Genomic DNA, 23,060 nt, shown 5'->3' on the forward strand with positions numbered 1-23,060 from the left:
AGCCGGGCTGTGCCGGCTGCGGCGGGCAGCGCCGTGCGGCCGGGCTGAGGGCGGCGCGGGGCGGGGCCGAGAGCGGGGCCGGGGGACAGGCGGCGGCGCGGGCAGCCCCGGCTTCCTCTGGCGGCCAAGATGGCGGGGGACGAGGCGGGGGTGACGCTGGGGCAGCCGCACCTCTCCCGGCAGGACCTGGGCACCCTGGTGAGGGGCGGGCGGGGCGCGGGGCCGTGGCCGTGGCCGTTGGGTGGGCTCCCCTCAGCGCCCTGCGGCCGTTGGGCTCTCCCCGCGGCCTGTGACCGGGCTCGTGTCGCGCTTCCAGCCGTTGGTGCCGCCGCTGCGGTTCGGTGCTCGTCCCCCAGCGGCTCCCGCGCCTCCCCGCCTCGCTGCTGGGCTGCGGCTGCGCCTGCTCGGCCCTTTTTTCGCCCGTTTTCTGCCCGTTTTCCGCTCGGCCCGAGTCGCGTAGCTCAGCCCCGCCGGGCTGCGTGCCTCGCGCGGTGCCGCGGAGCCTCCGCTGCCACCTGCAGGGCGCTCGGCATGGCGAGCCTCGTCCCGGCGAGGCAGGCAACAAGGAGTAGCGGTATCAGGGCAGTAGGTGGGCAGAAGCTGCCTCGAACCCGGACGTTTTGCTCGTGTGGTGCTCGAGAGTAGGGTGGGTGGTGTCACAAGGCTGTAGTGGGTGATGCAGGCAGTATGCTGGCTGCAGAAATGCCGTATTTGGCCAGGTGCTGCCAGTGGTTTCCAGCAGCAATCTGCTGAGGACAACAGATTTTTTCTTCCAGTACACGAGGTGGAAATAATAGTGTTGGAGGACAAAGTTGTCATTCAAAAAATCAGAATCAGAGCCATGGCGTTAATGACGTCCCTCTGCCTACTTACTCCACAACGCTGCAAATATACCTGCATTTATACACTTTCTCTAATAGAACCTTAATCTCAAAGAAAACTACCATCTATTGCCAGACCTTTCTCTTTAAAACATAAGTACAGTTGGCTGTGTAGCCCGTGGAAAGGTAACATGATTTTACATGTTGCAACCAATTCAGTTTGGGGATAGATGCGAGGTATTTTTATTTTTAGAGCTTCCTTTTGAAGCTTTTTGTTTTGCTTACTTTTCTTCCGTCTTTCTTTAACACTGCAACCTCTTCTGACTGTAGGCTTTTTGTCCTATTCTGCATACTTAAAAAAAAAAATGGAATGCGTAACACTAGAGGTGGTTTAATGAGCTCGGTTGGATTTTGCTTAATAGAACTACTGGATAAATTTTAAGAAAATACATATAGTACTCTAAACGTTTAGATCCAGGATGAATAAATTGTAAAATCTCCTTCATACAGGATGTTACCAAGCTGACGCCTCTGTCACCAGAAGTCATCAGCAGACAAGCCACAATTAACATAGGTAACAACAAAATTCTGAAAAAACGAGGGGCTGGGGGCATAACAATGTAACTTATTGTGGTGCTCATGTGTTAGCATATGGTACCTGTGTTGAAAAAAAATTAAGAAATCCTTACTGAAGCACAGTAATGTAGATAAGGTATTCTTACTATAAATTTTGTCAAGATGCAGGAAGGGACTAGTCAAACTGTTTTAACTTGAAAAGCACTGTGATTTTACTTCAAGAACGCCGTGTTGAATGACATGGGGAGTAGTTGCTAAAGTAAAGTTTATTATACCTTAAAATTACACGTTGAAATGAGTTTCATGAAAATGCAAATCACAACAGGGCAAAGATCTGCACGTCAAGAGACAGTTCTAGGGTGTTGTGCGTTTAAGAAACCCATATTTATTGTGATTGTACCACTGGGCGTGCTGGCTCCAGAGAGTTTGGGGTGATTATGTGTTGACCATAATAGAACACTGCACAAATTAAACGATGGCTTATTGACAAGCATCTGTTTTTAAACCATAGGTACAATTGGCCACGTAGCCCATGGAAAGTCGACAGTAGTCAAAGCTATATCTGGAGTTCATACTGTCAGATTTAAAAATGAACTGGAAAGGAATATCACCATCAAGCTGGGCTATGCTAATGCAAAGGTGAGTTATTGGTAGAGATAGAGCAAATATGTTGCTGATATATTTCAGGGTGGATGGAAGCTTATAAATGATTAACGGTTAATTAAACCTCTCAATTTTTAAAAATTGCTTCCAGATTTACAAGCTGGATGACCCGAGCTGTTCCCGACCAGAGTGTTACCGATCCTGTGGAAGTAGCACCCCAGATGAATTCCCTACAGATATTCCTGGCACCAAAGGGAATTTCAAACTAGTCAGGTACCTGCTGTAAAATGAGTGGTGCAAATTGTATTTCCTTTATTTGCATTTGCTTTACAGAAATGAAAATAGTCAGGATTGAGCTGTGAGCTGAATGATAACAGACTGCGTGCTCGTAGATGCTGAGATGGGACACCCCGATCTGAGGCATCTCTTAAACTGTGTTCTCTGTCATTGTCTGTTTGCAGGACACTGAAGTGAAACGATGCTTTGTTCTACTCTTACCATAAGTACATTTTTCAAGCCACCAGAGTAAGAACTAATGTGGACTTTGCAAACTCATCTTTAAAATTCATTTCTGATGTGTGTGTTTTTTTCTGCCTCAATGGATTAAAAAAAAAAAAAAAAAAAGATTAAAAGTTTTCCTAGTTCTAAAAATGAATCTCTTAAAGCCTGATTCTTAGTACTGGAGGACAGGCGTCCTTCATTTACTTCACAAGCATAGCATAGTCATTACGCAAGCATCGTAATCACAGCTGTGGTTGTGTGAGTCTGTACAATGATTGTTCAAATGAGAGTAGTCACAAAGGCAGTTGTATGACAGGATTCCTGGTTCATGCTTACGTATAAAATAGGCGTCCTGCTGTAGTCATGTATTTCCTCCTTTTCCTCAGATTCCCAGTAGAGCACTAGTTCTAACAATAGCTTCTGTCAGAGTGTGATTGTTGTGCAGCCATGTTTAAGCTATTGCTTTAAAGCTTTAGGTTCTTTATCTTGCTGTTTATTTGCTTATTGTAGATTTTTAATGTTGCTGGCGAAGCGGAAAATTAGTCTCTTGCTTTTTGGTGGCATGCTGCAAGGTTTCTTCATTGAATAGTTTCACACAAGAATGTAGTGTGTTGACTGTTATCAGCTGCACAACGCATTCATAAGATTGGAGCTAGCAGCTGTAGTGCTGTCTCTGGATAAATCTTTGAAGTGCAATTGTTACCATGTAATTAAAGATGCATCATTTTCTAAAATTGGAGTGAGAGGCATCTTAAAAGAGATCAGAGAGATGGTGTACAATGTGCTAGTTCCTGTGTTTTTTTTTTGTTCTGGTGCATTTAAATCTAGTCTAATTTACATGTATTTTTTTGAAATATTAAAGCAATAACTAGTGTGAGTATATGGTATTGAATCTTGGAACTCAGTCTTTCTGTAGCCTTTCCATAGTCTTTGTGTTCTTATGTGTATACTTGTAATATATTACTCCTCAGCAACTGTCTTGAAATTTTGTTTGCTTCTTTATTTACTTAAACTCGTTCTATTTGTTTTTATTTATTTATCTTAACTTGTGTATCTGCTTAACCATTCACATAAATCAGAGAAGTTGTTGATTAATGGCTTTTTTTCTTGATTTTTTTTCTCCCTTTCTTCTACAACAGGCATGTCTCTTTTGTGGATTGTCCTGGCCATGATATTTTGATGGCTACTATGTTGAACGGTGCAGCAGTAATGGATGCAGCTTTACTGTTGATAGGTAAGAATTGTTACACAAAAGCAGGGCTCTATTTTTTTTAATACCATAAGGCAGCTTTGTATGGGTTTTGAAATCTAGTGGGGTGGGGTGAGTGGTTAAAACAAGAGAATGCTTTTGAGATGTGTTTAAGAAGCTTAAGTGATGTTACAGTGAAAATACATTCCAACAAGCTTTTTTAAATACAGCTATACATGGTCAATAGCCTGGTAGCCGTCAGTTGGCCAAGATAAATCTCTGTAGTGAATACTACTGTAACATTTATATTTTATGGAAATGCATTGGATACGGTTACTTTTATCTGAAGCTTCAGTTTGCTTTAAGTTTGTAGTCTTAGTCATACAGGAGAGTACACAGCCATCAGTATGAGCAGTAAATGCAGGTGAATATGGGGCAAATGCAGGTACAGGAGATTGAGCTTGACTAAAACAATTGTTCTGATTTGCAAGTGATCAGAAATAAGTAAAACTCATTTTTATGTTTGTGAAACAATAGAATGCTCTACAGGGATACATGGCAATTACGTTATCTGGACAGGGCATGTCAACAAACAAGAACACCAACTTCAGATATTGAAGTTTAAATAGTCCAAGGTAACTGATAAATAGGGAGTGACATCTTAAGTCTAGAAAGTGTGATAGACCAAACTAAAGTGAGATTAACTGTCATAATGGCACATGGGGTCAAAGTTGGCTTCTTGGATGGCCAGCTGTACTGATAACTGCCCTATTCACATACTTAATATCTTTACTGTCTGTCATACAGTTTGGGGATGTTGCTGGTTTTATTGTTAGTGATAAGAAAACTCTGAAGAATTTTAATACCTTTTTGAAAGGTCCAGTACAGTCAGTACTGAGATGTCTAGAGACCTAGAGGGTGGCATGATTCAAGTAGATGTGAGTTAGCTGTCAGTATCTTGGGAAACTTTAAATCTGTTTCCACTGGGAGCAAGTAGAATGGCAGACTGGTTTTGCAACCACTCATCTATCATATTCTGTGGATGCTGAATCCAGCAGTTCTGGGAAAGAGTGGGTGTTTCACATGTAGCTTACGTTTTTTTTTTTTTTTTTTTTTTTAAAAAAAAGGCTGACTTTTTTTTTTAAATGTCCTAAGTGCAGGAGATTTGTCAGTCTCTCTAGCTTCTATATCACAGTCCCTTTTCTTCTTTCAGCTGGCAATGAGTCATGCCCTCAACCCCAGACCTCAGAACATCTAGCTGCTATAGAAATCATGAAACTGAAACATATTTTGATTCTGCAGAATAAGATTGATTTGGTGAAAGAGAGCCAGGCTAAAGAACAGTATGAACAGATTCTTGCATTTGTACAAGGTAAGTTTTCACCAGCAGAAATCCAGTCAGTGGTGGAAGTTATTTGGTGTTGGGACATAGAGATGGTTTTTGTTTGTTTGTTTGTTTGTTTATAAACATATAGAAAAGCCCTGAATTGGACTTCACTGATACACATGGTCTGTTAATCTCAAAAAAAATAAGTGATTGGAGTTGTGCTTCACGTTTTGGTTCACAAAAACTGACTTTAAAATGAATGCCAATGTATCAAATGTTTAGGTATCTGATCTCTCTGAGGAAATTCTCTTAAGACTTTTTCTGCTCACCCAGAAGCAGATTACCTTTCTCAGTTTTCATAGAGCAACTGTAAAACTCCTCTGTGTGGAGTTATCCAGTGGCAATGCGAAGGTGGTTTCAGACTGCCTTGGAAAAGTAGGTCTGGCTGGTTTGAGCTAAGATGTTGAAGGGAAGAGTGTATGTTGTGATACTGCCTTGAGAAATACGTGTAAAGTGTGCTTCAAACTTCATTAGTGCTTATAACAATGACAGAACACTTGGTCATGCTTCTATAAATATTATATTAAGGCTTGATGTGGAACTGGTTTTAGGTACAGTTGCAGAAGGAGCTCCAATAATTCCAATCTCAGCACAGCTGAAATACAACATTGAGGTAGTCTGTGAGTATATAGTGAAGAAAATCCCAGTCCCTTTGCGAGACTTCACATCCGAACCAAGGCTTATTGGTATGTAAATGCTTATCTTCGGGCTTTTGTGATTTAAATGTTTCCTACCTTTACCTACACTCAGAACACCATGTTGCAGAATGCTCTAAAAAGACATGGGCTTAAAAGGAGCATTCAGTTTGCTCTTTAAAACTCTTTTCCGAGACCTGTATAATTTGTTGATAGCAAAATTAAGCCAGTTAAATCTATCCAAGGTAATTGTTCTTTTGTATATGTTCTGTGTGTCCAACAGTAGTAAAATGCAATAAAGATGAGAAATTTGTCAGTATCTTAAACATTAATTGCTGTGGATTTAAACTTGATTTAACAAAGTATAGACAGGCTGTTTCGTTTGAAAAGTAATTTACGTGAAAATCCTATAGTTAGGGTAGCCTGGTTAAATTTCCTGTATTAAAAAGCCTCTGTTCTTGTACAGCATATTTTGAAATTCAGTGCCACTACAATAAAACCACATTTTTGCCTCTTCCCCCAAAACCCACAGAACATGTTCATAGTGCATATGAATGGAATACATTAAAACAAGGTTACAAAGAAGTTGACGTTGTGAATATTGAAGTTTTCTAAATAGCTGATCATTGCTTTATTTTTCAGGTATTGATATTTAACTTAATGTGTGTTATGCAGAAATAGATTTTTAAAATACTGTTTATATATATGTGCTGCTTAAATTAATTTGAGAACAAATCAGCTAAATATTCATGTTTTATTCTCTTGGAATTATGTTTTCATAAATAGTTGGATACCTTCATAACGATAAGGAAGTAATTGAAATTGTTGTTGAAAAAACACAAATTCTTTGAAAACTGGCTCTTAAATGTAAACTTGTTTCTTGTCCTTTTCAGTAATTAGATCTTTTGATGTCAACAAGCCGGGCTGTGAAGTGGATGACCTTAAGGGGGGAGTAGCTGGTGGCAGTATTCTAAAGGGTGTTTTAAAGGTAATCGTTTCTCTCTTTTTGGAGATTTTTAGTGATAACGAGTAGTTTTTGTACGTTTTCAGTACAAAATTAATCTATGTAGTTCATTTTTTTTTTTTTAAGAAGAATACAATCAGGTGGCAGCTATCCTGTCTGTATGTGCATCATTGCTACTTTCCTGTTTTAAAATAATGTAACAAGAAACACTGATTTAAAAAAAAAAATAATATTTCTGTATCCTTTTATTATTAATAATACTGTTTTCATTGCTTAACAAAAGTTGAGGGAGCTAATTACTTTTTCCCTGTCCTACCACTCTTACTTTGTCAATTATTTTGTGGAGGAAGGGGAAAAACTTTAAAGGTACCTCTGAAGTGTGTGTAGGTTCCCACAGGTCTCGCTTCCTGTCTCAAGTATTCTGTAAATATTTTTTTCTTGTGTCAGTGGGTGGGAACTTCAAAAGTTACTGCATTAGACCGGAAAGCAAATCCTCTTTGAGCATTTATTTAACTTGTATTTTCTTTTTCTGGTTTATCAATGATCAGTTACACAGATTAAATTAACACAATTTTTATTGGTGCTGTAACACTTCTAAATGAAATGTTATTAAAAAAATAAACTTAATTTATATGTCATAATTAAAGCTGATAAAGATCCTTTGCAAAAGCAGTTATTTAAAATTAATTGGAAGGAAAAGCAATTGCTTGATTGGCTGTAAGATACAGAGCTTTAGGTATTGTCTGGCTTGCATTAAGCAGTGCCAAAGTCGTAGAAGTTCTACAGTAGCCCAAAACATAGGATTTGTATTAACAGTGGGCCTTGGAAGAAGTATGTCTTACCTATGACTAGTAGTTTCTTCATGTTCCTGTGAAACCACCTGTTAACCACTTTTTCACCTTTGTAATTAGGTTGGTCAGGAAATTGAGGTCCGGCCTGGTATTGTGTCCAAGGACAGTGAAGGAAAACTCATGTGTAAGCCAATCTTTTCCAAAATAGTGTCACTCTTTGCAGAACACAATGATCTACAGTACGCTGCTCCAGGAGGTCTTATAGGTAAGGATATTCTCTTACAGAAAGATCTTTCTGTCCAATGCTTATTGAAAACACTTGGTTACTACACTGAAATCCATTGCTAAGTGAAACCAAAAGGGATATGAGCAATTTCAAATACTTAGATGTAGAAAGAGACAATGTGTGTGAAAACTAAGTATTTATGAAATAATTTTCCTGTCGCTAGCCAACTTCAATCAATTTAAACTGTTAATTTTATCAGCTATAATGGTAGAATATCTCTTCATGTGTTTTGCCAGCAAGACTGATCTGTCTTTCTGAAAGGGCTGTCCAAGTTCACAGGGAATTCACAGTACATTCTCAGTTTATTGTTTTGAGGTCTCATTCAAATATTTTAATAACGTAAATGTGACATCTCCCTTTTGATTACTCCTTGGGACTTTCCTTGTTATGTTGTAGGAGTTGGAACTAAGATCGATCCAACTTTGTGTCGGGCTGACCGAATGGTAGGGCAAGTTCTTGGTGCAGTTGGAGCACTGCCTGAAATATTTACAGAGTTAGAAATTTCCTATTTCCTGCTGAGACGACTATTAGGTGTGCGTACTGAAGGGGACAAGAAAGCTGCAAAGGTCTGTACCCTTTTTAAAAATAAAAAATAAAAAAGTATTTCATGTACTTTTTTTCTGATTTCTGTTTTAACAACATGTGCTAAGTTTCCTTAATACCTACATTTTTGATGTAGCATTTTGTTTCCTTGTTTGTATACGGTTGTTGCAAAACTGTTACCTCAAATTTTACAGAATAAAGCTCTTCAGAGGAATAGGAATTCATATCAGAGTAGCTTAAAATACTATGAAATACAAATATATCTTCAAGTTACATATTCTTTTAAACACATTGGTAGTTTTCCTTTGCTATCAGCATATTCATTGGTGCAATATGCACACACTGATTTACTTCCTACTTGCCTGCGTTTTGTAGATTCTCTCTTTGAAGAACTTCTTAAAGTTAAATATTTCTGAAAGACTATAGCTGAATAGAAACTGAACTTGATACACAGTATGGCTTTGTGTTCCATGGTCCATTTTATACTAACAAAACCAGAAGATCATACTGTTCCTTCTTAGCGTTAACATCCACAGCCTGCTTCATGCAACAATAAATGAAATACTTCAGTCCTCAGATCCTCTGTGGAATTATTTTTTGAGAAATCATTTTGATGTATGTAGGCATAAGGAAAATGAAAATATCCAGATAATTTAAAAGAACGGTAAAACGCTTTGTAGCAATATGTAAGATGACGATTTTGCTTTTGATAGAGTATGTGCAGTTCTAGGTATGTATTACAGTAAATAGGATATACCTTCTTGGGATTTAGGTACAACAAGAACCTGCAGTACTACGTGTATTGGCCTTCACAAGAGTTAAAAATATAAACTTTTTATCCACTGATGCTTTTGCATGGTTTTTATGTGGGATATCTATGGTTTTTACATTTCTCAGCTGTATCATTTTTGTGGCCATTAGGTAATAATGTTCAGTACTGTCGGTGGTATTTCTCTTCATTTGAGGAATTGCATTGCTAAATGATCTTGGCTTAGTGTGAGCAGGTTATTTTAAATACTAAAGCTTATGTTTCAGACTTCTGTATGTCTTATTTCAGGTGCAAAAACTATCAAAGAATGAAGTTTTAATGGTAAACATAGGATCCTTATCTACTGGAGGGAGAGTCAGTGCAGTAAAGGCTGATTTGGGCAAGATTGTGCTAACCAACCCAGTGTGCACAGAAGTAGGAGAAAAAATTGCCCTGAGTCGAAGAGTTGAGAAGCACTGGCGGTAAGTGGGCAGCAAATTGGTAGAATATCTGGCTGTTATGATATAAACACAAAAAATGCATGGAGGCTAAAAATGATAAGCGGATTCGATTGATGATTAATGTTAAGCTTAGTGCTGTACTGCTCTTTAGATGATTATGCGTACTGTAACTCTTATGTATTTATTCCATAAGAACATAAGGGTATTTATATTCCTTGACCCTGCACAATTCTTGCAGTATGAGGGGAAAGTATAAGGAAACAGGAGCATTCACCCGAGAAGTTCTTACTGTATGAAAAAGAACTGAGGCTTTAGTATCCATGGATGGGTGTTTCAGTTCAACGGGAAAGCACAGACAGGAATTTGGTGCTTCTTGTCCTGGAGATAGCTGATGAATCAGGAAACCCTGCACAGAGTGAGCAGAAGAAAAGAAAAAGATAAGTTCTTGAACAGGAGAAAGAAGAAGGGAAGAGAAATAAAGAACCTAAATTAAGATAGCAAAAGCAGAAAGGAAGAGGAGAATGTATTGGAAACAGAACAGTGCTTTTTTTTTTTTTAAGCCAGCGACTGTCAACTTATGCAAATTTTAATACAAGTTTTGTTCAAAGGCATCTGTCTTTCGTACTTCCCACTCATAAAACATAAGCAAAGTTTGCCAAAAGGACACTTGTCTCTGTACAGTATTGTGGGAAGGAACTTGTTGCCTGAGGGAATGGAGTACTGAGAAGGTGGTAAGAAAGCAAGAAAAGATGAGGAGAAAAAATAGAAAATAAATACATAAAGGCATAGAAGTTAAGCAGCAAATGGCAAAGCAAACAAGATGTACTTGTATGTTCCAGGGAACACAGATTCCAAATGTGGACTAGTTATAAGCTATAAGTATGGTCCCAAAAAGTAGGAAATCCAATGTTAATTGATTTTGGTTACTTTTTTTCGGTGCTCTGCTGATGATTACCGAATCATCATGAGAGCCCCTACCATTAGTGAATGAAATTGAAATGCACATAGTTCCTGTGCATCTCCTTGCTGAAAATGCAAAATGCATTAAAGATAGTTGAGTTAATATGGTCTGCCTGATGACTGTGTAAATGAACATGATCTTAAATTCTTTTAAGTATGTTTTTCTGAGGTGACAATGGCCTACAAAAGGGGCCTTAATATAAGATTACCAAACTGAGAATTGATTTACCTTTATAGGTTGTAGTTTCATTAAGAGTTAGAATTGTTTATAATTTTACTGCCATCTTGTCTGAATCCTCACATTTTTATTTCTCTCTGAAAGTAATGCAGCACTTTCATATAGGTAGAAAGAGATTTAGCTATATTTACAGTTACCTATTGCAACTTATGTTACAAAACCTTCAGATTTTTTGTTTACTGTTGTGAGGTGCATTCTTAATAGATAACAATCGTGCAGATGTTCTATGTCTCTCATCCTTAGATCTTGCAGGATGTTTTGTGAGGAAGGCAAGTGGGGAAAAAATCCAAAATATGTGAATTGAAGGCTTAAGCACAATAGAAGTACGTTGATTTATTCTGGATATTTCTAACTGCTATTAAAAGTAATATAAACTGTTTTTCTTTTTACAGTTTAATTGGTTGGGGTCAAATCAGAAGAGGAGTGACAATCAAGCCAACTGTCGATGATGACTGAAGAACGAAAAAGAGTGCTTCATTTTTAAAGATGAAGTGCCTATTCCTATCTACTTTGGAGGGGGTATATTTTCACAGTGAAATTGGAAGCTGTGCAAACATTATCTTTGAGTTGTATGGCTCTCCTTGTACATCTTACTGAATTTTACCCTCTTACTAAAATACTAGTCATTATCACCATTAAAAGTGTAAAAGAAATGTTGTAGAAGTGGGTTTCATTATCCACATTTTAGTAGAAATTAATTGCACATGTCTCATGGCATGTCTAATTTATGTTTTCTCTTTCAGACATATCTGTTTAATATCAGTCAAGCCAGCCCCAGTGTAACACACAAGCCATAAATCTGGTATGGAAATAAAATAATATCACTTATTTTCATTAATTCCTAAAACATATTGAATAACAAAAGAGAGCAGTGATTGCTCAACCAGTACAAGAATTAAACAAGCAAAAAACATCCTTTCCCGGAAGACTAGTACCCTTTCTGCACAACATCTTGGTTTATTTAGTCAGCTGTTTACAGTAAAAGCTTTCTTCTGAAATTTGTATGGTTCTGACTGTAGGATTGTGATTGTAGTACATGTTATAATTAAGATGACTTATATTTGTCACTTTCAATATTACAAGGAGCTTTGGATAAACCCCCAAAGAAAAAACACAAACTGGATCTGAATTGACAGTAATTTTTATTTTTTTTTTTGAACTTACGTTAGAATGGGTTTACAAAAAGAACAGGATTAACTTGAAGCATAGCTGTTTATCCTTGTGGAACTTGTGAGCAACCTGGCATATTGTAAATTAAGCTATTGAGCAATTACTAGCTGTGATCTTGAAGTATAAAATAGCTGGAAAAGGCTGTTAAGGGAATGATTTTGAAGGACAAAATCACAATGAGATGAGAAAGGTATAAAAACCACTTTTGCTTTCCTGGATCACATACTCCTTGGAAGAAAACAATGTAACAAACTTATTGTGGGGTGCTAACACTCATTCTTTTAGGTTTAACTTCTTTTCATTTGTCCTAGTGTAATTAGTTGTAGGTATTTCATATAGTAGACTATTTAGCAAGTCATGCTGCTTCCCATATTTTTATACAAAGTACTGTCTTCATTTTCAAAATCTGGTTTGAGCTACTGTGTTTAGGATGGTCAAGGGTATTCTAAGGGTAAATATTGTTTCACTCATCAAAATGGACTTCAGTGAAGCAGACTGGTTTTGTTAATGATTTCACACTGTATTTTGTGTTGCCTTATTCCATCTACATTCTTGTACTCAGTTTCTCCATTTGTAAAGTACTTCTACCTCACACAGTGTTGGGACTAAATGCATTGATTTTTGTATAGTGCTTCTCCTTTTAAAAAAGTGTCAGATACAGTTCTTCCTGATTCTCCTAGTACTTGACCAGTATACAGTGAACATGGATGTCTCAAAGATTGCATCTTCAATGCTTTGGAAGCTCGTTTATGTAACTCTGAATTCTAAAGACTTGGATAAACTAAAATCTTACCTAGTTTGGTTGCATGAGGGCACAGAAGCGAAAGTAAGCCAACACAGTCAGTGCCAGAACAACTCTGCCACAAAATTGAAATCTACTCCAAAGAGTTCTTCCTGGATGCCCTCAACGTGTGGGTCTAATACTAAAGAAATGCTAAGCCAAAATGCTTCTGATATATTGGTTAAGCACCCACAGGCATTTTTAGGCATCCATGTATTTTGGAGTTTAGGCCTTAATGTCTTGATCTGAAATTCAAAAGAAGTGCTATAATCTTTCCAAAACACTTGATGTATTCCTTCACTTAGGTAGGTAATAAATGCAAAGTACTAGTATTGTCCTAGTGCTGGATCAGTAGCCGTAACTACATCACTCCATCTCAATATCCATAGGTCATTACTTAGCTTGGGTCTAAAATATGGTTTGATACTGCTGTAGTTAATATCAAATTTATACATTAGGTATACGTTATCAGTAATAAAAGTGCTTTATGAAATTTTGTTTTGTTCCCTCTGAAACATTAAGCAATACCTTGTTTGGCTGATCGTGTGCACAGGAACTGATGGGAACTAGTGAGCGAGTAGAAGCAATTGGGTGCCAGGATGGTAAACCTTGATTCTGGTCTGTTTTTACATCAGCCTGCTTTCACGGTGGTTTTTCCAACAGACTTGGCTAGGTGTTTGAGCAGCTGCAGCCCTCTCCTACAGCAGTTTCTTTTATTTGGAACTTCCTCCTGACGGTGGATTAGGCTCATTGTATGTGGGTGTATGCTGTGTCATGCAGAAAAAGAGTTGCCTAAGAGTGGATGGTTGTTGAAGAATTGTCTGTCTGGAATGAAGTCTGTTCCTGATCCTTTCCAAGAAAAGGGATGTTAGGAGCATGCGTGGGTGGTCTGAGTTGTGAACTGGGATTTATATATGACAAAGTGTGCTATATATTTTGTCACACTGTGGTGAATGGGGCGTGTAAAATGCACTTTTTTTTTTTTTTTGTCACTAGAATTTTCCTCTAACTGAAAAGCTTTGGCTCTGCTGGTATGAGTAGTAAAAAAAAAAAAAAAAAAAAGGTTTTGATTTAGATGTAAACATGAGGCACATGACAGTAGTCAGAGCCAAATACAAATGTTGTAAGTGTACATATGTAATGTGCTGATGTGTCTGTGTACAGCCACCTGGCATTCACTGGCTACAGAGATGAAATTGAGATGCCATGATTTGGATGTATGAAAGTAGAAGAAAAGATCCATACTAAACTAAGGAAGTTAATTATTTAATGTTCTTGATTTGAATGAAAAATAGTAACAGTACTCATGTGCCCTGTCCCTTTACTAAGGATCTGTTTGAAAGGAGCTCTTTTATTTGAACCTTTTGTAGGTCAGATTTAGCAACGTGAACATAGGTGCCTGCTTCAGGTGTGTTGGATAGCCAAGGCACGTGTATGGAACTGGCAGCCATCGGTTCCTGCACTCTGGAGCAGTAGCTGGCAACCAGGCAGGATACAGCAGGGCATCTCGGGTGGCACCAGGTACCCGTGTTTCAGTAACTGGATCTCTTCCAGTGATCTGTTAGCATTTGGTAGTTGGCTTGAGGAGGGTGCTAGGGTGGAACCTCTCAGCTATGCGGAGGAAAGTAATGTCAATCACAGAACGGCCGAGGCTGGAAGGGACCTCTGGAGATCATCTGGTCGAACCCCCTGCTGAGCAGGGTCACCTAGAGCACATTGCACAGGATGGCATCCAGGCAGGTGTTGAATATCTCCAGAGAAGGAGACTCTACAACCTCTCTGGGCAACCTGTGCCAGTGCTCTGTCACCCTCACAGTGAAGAAGTGCCCTCAGATATTCAGCCAGAACCTCCTGTGCTTCAGTTTGTGCCCGTTGCAACATTATACATGTACATCTGTGCCAGGCCTCTCATCATCTTAGCAGCCCTCCTCTGGACTCGCTCCAGTAGCTCTGTGTCCCTCTGGTACTGGGGAGCCCAGAACTGGACACAATGCTCCAGGTAATACATCACCTCACTACATATTTTGTAAAAGCATTCCAGCATGTCAAAAATCTATGAGACTGGTGTAAGTTAGCTGTCTTTTAATGAACCCGTAACTGGTTCTCTATTAAAACTCGTAAGACATTGGCTGCCGGTCATTCCGAGGAGTTCAGTAACAACTTTACTGGAAGAAAATCCATTTTCCTTTTAGGAATTAAAAGAGAATCAGGTCAAAGGCTATGCATTTCTGTTGGCAGCTTGGATTTAAAATGTGGTTTCAAGGCCAAATCATCTGTCGTAAGATTGTAGGTGACAGAATATGGGAAATCCTGTTCTTGCTTTCCCCAATTAGGAAATTAACCTTCATTTCCTTAGGTATCTAATGTAACTTAAGACTTCATACTGTTGTGCTCTATCTCCATTAAACTAAAAATAAATTCCGGTCCATGTGCATACATCAGTCGCACAGGTCCATTAATTCACACTGGTAATGCAATTAAAGCCAGGATGGTGTAACTGTAGTATTACAAGTCCAAGCAGCGTGTATTTAAAAAAAAAGTATATATATACAAATAAAACCATAAAATCAAAACATCTCTATTTTTCCTTCCCCAAGATTCTGGCTGTTTCTACTTTTTAATTATTTTTGAGAGTTACTCTGCGCTGATTAAAGAAAGGAGGCATGCCCGAGTGTCTGCAAAGCGTCTGCATGGCCATTTCCTAGGATACGAAGCTGGTTGTGCAACAAGGAGGTAACATGAAGAGAGCATTTCCCAGAATTGTGGTGCTGCTGCTGCTGTTAACAGTTTAAAAGCTGGCTTGCAAAGCCATGATTTCACAAAAATACTGGGGAAAAAACCGTCATTATCTTAGTAACATATTGGTATTTTCTCTAATGCTTTAGTATGTTTGTTGGTTAGGGTATTGCATACGTGTAGCACTTGCTCAATGCAAATAGGACAGTGAATGGATATGCAGGAAACTAATCCTGTGATGCAGCAAAGGGATAAAGAAAGGTAAAAGCTTGTATTTGTGTGCGATGCTTATTGAGGTCCTTTCTTTGAAGAAAATTATAAAATGCTGAGGAACATATAAAGTCTTAAAAGGATGAGTAGGCTTAGATTCAACAAAAATTTAGGATGATTTTTTTTTCTGCTTTTTGTACTTTAAAAAGAGGAGGTTTGGGGAAAGCTTGGTTTGTAATCATACATATGCATGGGAAAGGAATTTGCAGGTGTCTCCATGCTGTTTCTCATGTCCTTGAATTAGAGATAATGAGGAAGCAAGCGGTAGAAACAAGAACTTGAGCAAGGTTGAGATAAAGTAGCTTGGCTACAGTGTTAAAGATGAGCTTTGGGCAGTGACCAATTGCTGGCTGGCTCGAGGCACGTGTCTGAGGGTCTCAAACCAGCTGTATGACCAATTCGGGCGCGTGGACAGTGTGTGGAGCTATGGGGAAAGTATATGTAGTAGTGAAAAAGGGCAATAAAGGCCTTCTGTTCAGGAGCCATCAGGAGTCTGTGTCTTGCATCCCTTCAATGGTGACCCCGACGTGGGAGGAGCAGCGCTGCAGGAGCATCTGAAGGGAACCCAGCCGAAGGAGTCAAGCTCACAGCTGGACTGCAGCTTCAGCCCCGGGACATGGCCTGAAGGACAGGTGAGCAGCTGGGCGTTAATCATGGGAGCTGGCCTTTCTAGCCTTTCGCCAGAGGAAGAAGCTATCGTGAAACTACTAACGCAACTCCTAATAGACAGGGGAGTAAAAAATGAGCCGTTTAAGATAAAGCTACTATTGAAATTTTTGCGAAAACAAGGGTTCCCCTCAATGGCTTCCACAGTATTCAATGTAAAAACTTGGGACCAAGCGGGGAAAATACTATGGGAAGCAGCGTCCAGGGGGGATACTAATGCTGCTGAGGTGATTACTACGTGGTGGCTGGTGACTGAGACTTTAAGATTGTGGCAGGCAGAAAAGACAGTACAGAGCACCGCTGCCCAGGCCATGACAGCAGCCGAACCGAGATCAGAGCCTGCAAGGTCCCCAGGGCGGTGCAAGTTGATAGACCTGGGGGATGACAAGGAAGAGGGCCGCAGACTGCTGCTGAACCCCTTGGCTCCTGCCTTGCCTACCCCCGGTAATGCCTTCCAGTGGGACCTAATTAAAGAATTAAGGAAGGCTGTGACCACGCATGGATTACGCGCACCATTCACTCAGTCGTTGTTGGAATATGTTATGGCTGGCCAGCTGCTGGTGCCGTACGACTGCCGTCAGATAGCCGCGCTGGTTTTAACGCCGAAACACAGATTGCTCTGGGAGCAAAAATGGGAAGCAGGGTGCAGGTTAGCCGCCCTGGGCAACATGCAGCGGCCGCCTGGTGACCCCCTCCGCGGGGCCGGGGTCCCACAGCTGATGGGGACGGGGCCGTTCCTGGACCCGAGGCTGCAGGCTCGGCTCAACGCCGCCGTCCTGCGGCAGTCCGCCTCTCTGGCCCTGCAGGCCATGCTGAAGTTGCCTGGAGCTGGAGAAGCCGAGCCATCGTTTACCAGCGTCAGGCAAGGCGTTACCGAGCCCTACATGCAGTTCATTGGCAGACTGCGAGGCGCTTTGGACAGACAAATTGACAACAGCGAGGCGAAGGAGGTCCTTACGCTAAACCTGGCAGTGGAAAACGCAAACGCAGACTGTAAGAAAATACTCCGTGCCCTGCCTGCTAACGCTACGTTGGTACAAATGATAAAGGCTTGCAGTCGAGCTGGGTCCATAGACCATCACGCTGCCGCTTTGGCCGCAGCTTTTGCTGCCGCGCTTAAAAGCGGGGGTAAGCGGTGTTTCCACTGCCGGGCCACGGGGCATTTTGCCACCGAATGCCCACAGCGAGGGGCCGGGGGGGAAGGTGGTAACCCTGCTCCTCCCACCATTTGCCCGCGGTGCGGCAAGGGGTGGCACTGGGCTAGGCAGTGCCGCTGGAAGCATGACGCAGAGGGTCAGCCTTCACAGCCGCGGCAGGGACACGGCAAGCGGAGCGTGGGACAGGGCTGCACGATGACACCAGTGGCCGGGCCGTCCTCGCAGAAGTCACTGGGGCAGGTGGTGATGACTACTGGGCCGCAACCGCAGCCGCCCCCTGCTCCAGCAGTCCCACCGACTGCGTCACCATGGGTTCCTGCACAGCCCAAACCCAAGAAAGCGCCACATGGGATGGCTCTGCAGTAATGAGCTGCACCCTTTGGGACATTTGGGTCTGTGAAATACCTCTGAACGTAAAGGGATCAATAGGGAAGAGATGCAGCACCCGCTTGCTAGGGCGGTCTAGCACCACACTAATGGGTCTTTTTGTGTTGCCTGGAGTAATCAATGCTGATTATGAAGGAATAACACAAGCAATGGCATGGACTCCCTCTCCTCCAATGCTCATACCCAAGCAGACTAGAATTGGACAGTTCATGCTATTTGAAGCCATAGTTCCACAAGCAGAGACACACAACCAACACAACGCGGGACCCCCATCAGTTTTTTGGGCCTCGGCCATCGCCATCAAGAGACCTACACTGACCGTAACACTTCATCACCCAGAGGTGACCCCTTGAGTGCACAAATAACCATATTAATGGATACCGGGGCATCCATTGCTCTTCAGGATTGGCCCAAAGGTTGGCCATTAGATTCCACCACAAAAAGCTTTGTGGGAGTTGGTGGTGTCTCCGATACTTTTCAGAGCCGGGATATGCTTACTATTAAGACTCGTGAAGGCTCGCTCTATAATGTGATGGGACAGGGAGAGTTTACCCTGAGCTTTCCAGAAAATTTTCGATAGCGACCATTGACAAATGACCACGCATGAGACTCACCTGGAGGACTAATAATCCTGTGTGGGTGAATCAATGGCCGCTCCCTGCAGAAAAGGTCACTGCTCTCCAAGAACTTGTCCAAGAACAGTTACAATTGGGACACATTACCCTCACAACCAGCCCCTGGAATTCACCCGTGCTTGCTATTAAAAAGAAAAGTGGAAAATGGCGATTACTTCACGATTTATGTCAAATAAACAGTGCAATGGAAGACATGGGAGCTCGCCATCCCACATTACTTTCTCCTGCTATGATCCCTCAAAACTGGCATATAATAATTATCAATTTAAAGGACTCCTTCTTTACTATTCTGCTTCACCCTGCTGTTGCTCCTTGATTCGCGTTCTTGGTCCCCAAAATCAGTAAGATAGAACCAATGGATAGGTATCATTGGACTGTGTTGCCCCAAGGGATGAAAAGCTCCCCAACAATTTGCCAAACATACGTAGCAGGAGCACTATGACCCATATGCAAACAATTCCCGCACATATACATTATCATTATATGGATGACATATTGCTCTCCAGTCTGACAGACAATGCAAGAAGTACTGCCTGTTCTATGGCAGGAGTTACAGAAATGGGGATTACAAATCGTGCAGGAAAAAAATCAAATGGAGGCTCCTTGGAAATATTTAGGCTGGAAGATACTGCAGCAAAGTATTCAACCCCAAAATTTAGCCATTACAATGGAAAAACACACGCTCAATGATGTCCAGAAACTTATAGACAATATCAATCGGATAAGAATGCAATGTGGAATTGACAACCATACCCTAGCACCCCTGTTCGAGTTGTTAAAAGGGGACACTGATATTAATACGCCCTGCCAGCTGAAGACACTAAACTAATGAAGACAGGGTGACACTACACCATATAGAGGAGATCTCTGCCCAGCAATGCTAGTGGTGAGCAGAAAATTTACCTGTTCAGCTCTACATATGCAACCAAAATCCACAGCCTTTAGCTATTAGTGCTCAATGGGACTCCAACACAACAGACCCATTACTACTATTAGAATGGGTGTTTCTACCTCACCAAACGACAAAGACACTTGCCACCTGCATTGAGATGTTTTCAGATTTGATTAGGAAGGGCAGAGAACAAATTATAGAAATGGCTGGAGAAAAGCCAAAATCCATTATCATTTTGATAGTTGAAGACTGCCTTGATTGGTGCCTCCAGAATAGCTTAGAGCTACAGTCAGCCCTTTTGGGTTTCAATGGTCAATTTGATATACATCTCCCATCTCATAAAATGCTTACTTTTTCTAATAACGTACAGGTTGAGGACAAGCCACTATATTGATGGCACCCAGCCCAAGGACAAACAGCATTTACAGATGGGTCAGGGAGAACAGGAAAAGCTGTAGTCACGTGGGAACAAGGAGGCCACTGGCAGCATGTGATAGAAACAATACAGGGCTCCCCTCAGATAGCAGAATTACATGTGGTAGTAATGGCATTCAAGCAATAGGACCAGGCTCCACTAAATATTGTGTTTGATTCACATTATGCAGTAGCACAATGAATCAAAAGATCTCAGATCAAACACATCCAGAACGAGGCGCTATTCTTAAAATTTAAAGAGTTATTATTTCTTGTAGAGCACCGTACCCACCCTTATTGTGTGATGCACATTAGAAGTCATACGACACTCCCGGGATTCTTTACAGAAGGAAAGGCCTGGGCCTGTCAACTGACCAACATTGCATTGCAAGTCCCCGTGCCAAATACATTGTCCCAGGCTTGTTTATCACATCAGTTCTTCCACCAGGCAGCAAAAGCATTGTCCAAACAATTTTCCATCCCCATAGGAGATGCTAAGCACATAGTACAGACCTGCCTGGATTGTTAACAACAATCAGGCCCACCAAATACAATTAATCCTAGGGCCCTCTCTTCTCTTCAGATTTGGCAAACTGACATTACTCACCTTCCTGAGTTCGGGAGGCTAAAATATGTTCATATGTCCATAGATTCTTTTTCGCATGTGCTCTGGGCCTCTGCGATGATGGGCAAAACAAGCTGTCACGTACAGGTGCCTTTCCGTGCAGCCTTCGCCGCCCTCAGAATCCCTAAAGAAATAAAAACTGATAATGGCCCGGCTTATGTGAGCCGCTCTATGCGGGTTTTTTTCCATACTTGGGGCATCACTCACAAGACAAGCATCCAACGCTCACCCACAGGACAAGCAATAGCAGAGCGCGTTCACTGCACATTAAAGGACTTATTGGCAAAACAGAAAAAGGGGAAGACACAGGAGACCCCACAGAATAGATTAAACAAAGTGGTATAGGTCATGAATCATTTGACACTACCTTTTCAATACAAAGAAATACCACCATTAAGCATTTTAAATCAATGGAATCAGGACTAACGTCCATTCCAACAGGAAAAGCGATGGTTATGATGAGAAATCTGGATACTGGGGGTTGGGAAGGACCATATCCCTTCATAACCTGGGGGTGAGGGTACGCTTGTGTTTCCACAGGACAAGGACCATGATGGGTGCCGGCTCGTGGCGTGCGACCATGGTTGGGACCATCGTCCTCGTCCATCTCTGCAGCTTGACCACCTCCTGGGTCTCAATCCAGCCCAGACAAAACATCTGGGTCACCCTTGCCAACATGACTGGACAAAACCATATGTGTCTGTCTATGGAAAGCATGCAAAATCCGTTCACGACCTGCCTAGATTCCACTAGAAGATAAGGATCTGACAAATTTGGTTAGGGGCACATCGACAGGGCCACACCTTGTGGGGGGGGGTGGAACCTCTCGGATACAGGACATGCCTCCAGAGAGGCAATGAACAACTGGGATGGTTGGGTGGTCCAATTACCGATAGCCCCGTTGGAGCCGCAGGAATTAGACATCCTGGGATGTGTAATAGCAACAGCATGTGTAAGGTTCAATTGCATGGGCAAAAAACAGATTATGAAACAAATGGTCAACGCCACACTTGCTCCTTATTGCAATGCATCTCTTTGGTGTAATTATACAAAACTATAATGGCATCATTCCTTGTGCCAGGAGTTGCTCTGCTCGGCTGTGGGATCGACTGTGGAACGGACGCCCCTAGCTGCACCCCAAGCATTTTCCTCGGAGGGGTCTCCACTCTCAGCCACTCACTACAGGAGTAGACAAGGACCCCCTGAAGCCATGGACAAATTATTTTAAGTGATATTTTCTTGTGGTATGAATGAGAAGTGCAAGAGGCCTCTTTGCATTACTGTGTGATTGTGCTGTGTGAGTGAGAAGCAGCATTGCTGCGAAGCAACATCCCTAGCGCTTAGTGGCTTGTTGACTGATGTAGACTCTAGTAGGCACGCTGCTTTACAGTCGTAATTCTGCATGTGATTCTCACCCTGTTGCTTACTGTACTGTGCTTATTGCAATGTTTGCGATGATTGATAGAAAAATCTATAGAAAGCGTTTGGTTGGTTGGAAATAAAAAAGGGGAAATGTGGGAAAGGAATTTGCAGGTAGCTTCGTGCTGTTTCACACGTTCCTGAATTAGAGATCACAAGGGAAAAAGTGGTAGAAACAAAAACTTGAGCAAGGCTGAGATAAAGTAACTTGGTGACAGTGTTGAAGATGAGCTTTGGGCAGTGGCCAGTTGCTGGCTGGCTTGAGGCGTGTGTCTGAGGGTCTCAAACCAGCTGTATGACAGGTTCGGGCATGTGGACAGCGCGTGGGGCTACAGGGAAAGTGTATGTAGTAGTGAAAAAGGGCAATAAAGGCCTTCTGTTCAAGAGCCATCAGGAGTCTGTGTCTTTCATCCCTTCACATATGGAGGCAATAAGAAAATGCTTCTTAAGTAGTCTGGCTCCAACATGCAGGACTAGTTTCCAAAAGTAAATGTTTAAACTCTACCTCATTATTAAAACCCTGTGGTTATATTCTGACGTATAGATCTGTTCTTGTGGGAGTTTAAATATACCAGTGGTGAAACCTTCCAGTTTCATAGTTCAGTTCTCACGGAAGAGTGCTCTCCCGGTATCTCATAGAGATTTCTTTTAAAGTAGCCAAAATTAAATGCAGAAGGGGAAAAATGAGGGCAATTAGAGGTTCTGATACTTTAACAGCTGTTCTGATACTTTAACACCTTCTGGCTTCCTGGCTGAGACACTGAATGCTTTTGAGTGGTGTAACAGGGAAGAAAGTTTGACTTGTCACACAGTGCTTTGTACTGGCTCAAGTTAAACTAAGGCATTGTTGAAGGATACAGTGCTGACTGAAGACGTTGTCAGGCTGCATTACTTCAAGATTATTTAACAAGGCAGCCTGATGCAACGGAGCCTTTCTTTAGTACAATAAGGAGGTATCTTGTGCAGTGGTACAAAGTTAATGGGCCGTGTCAGACTAATTATTTCTGAATTTTTAGCACGTACTTGGGAAATGCCGTTTCTCAGCCAAATCTCAGGTCATGTTCTGCTAACATCTTTGCTAATTTTCAGCTAACATCTTTGCTGATTTTGTTCTACTACTACTACAAAAAAAAAATAGTAAAAGTAAAAATCCACAAGCATTTTAAAATGATACTTCTATTATGTATTCTATCTGCCCCCTCGAG

The 23,060-nt window shown here is 41.4% G+C and overlaps 2 protein-coding genes across 6 annotated transcripts; both read left to right on the forward strand.

Moving 5' to 3' along the window:
• The first annotated feature begins 43 nt into the window (after positions 1-43).
• Positions 44-11,356, forward strand: EIF2S3 (eukaryotic translation initiation factor 2 subunit gamma). Its single transcript, XM_084492718.1, has 12 exons — positions 44-198; positions 1,332-1,395; positions 1,909-2,036; positions 2,152-2,273; positions 3,641-3,735; positions 4,904-5,062; positions 5,629-5,763; positions 6,606-6,700; positions 7,588-7,732; positions 8,150-8,319; positions 9,354-9,526; positions 11,096-11,356. Exons 1-12 carry the CDS (start codon positions 130-132, stop codon positions 11,157-11,159), a joined length of 1,419 nt encoding a protein of 472 aa, XP_084348844.1. The 5' UTR covers positions 44-129; the 3' UTR covers positions 11,160-11,356.
• Positions 11,357-11,506: 150 nt separating this feature from the next.
• LOC311421122 (endogenous retrovirus group K member 24 Gag polyprotein-like) lies at positions 11,507-22,245 on the forward strand. Of its 5 annotated transcripts, none has more exons than XR_014684706.1 (2): positions 11,507-20,198; positions 20,977-22,245. XR_014684706.1 is itself a non-coding variant. In XM_084492699.1 (2 exons), exon 2 carries the CDS (start codon positions 16,314-16,316, stop codon positions 17,847-17,849), a length of 1,536 nt encoding a protein of 511 aa, XP_084348825.1. In that variant the 5' UTR covers positions 11,507-15,387; positions 16,140-16,313; the 3' UTR covers positions 17,850-22,245. The 5 variants fall into 5 exon arrangements, 1 of the variants encoding a protein (XP_084348825.1); XR_014684707.1 differs by having other exon boundaries at positions 11,507-19,391; positions 20,090-22,245; XR_014684708.1 differs by having other exon boundaries at positions 11,507-19,391.
• Positions 22,246-23,060: the final 815 nt, after the last annotated feature.

Source organism: Aythya ferina (assembly GCF_964211825.1).
Source record: "Aythya ferina genome assembly, chromosome: 1".
NCBI classification, from domain to species: Eukaryota; Metazoa; Chordata; class Aves; order Anseriformes; family Anatidae; genus Aythya; species Aythya ferina.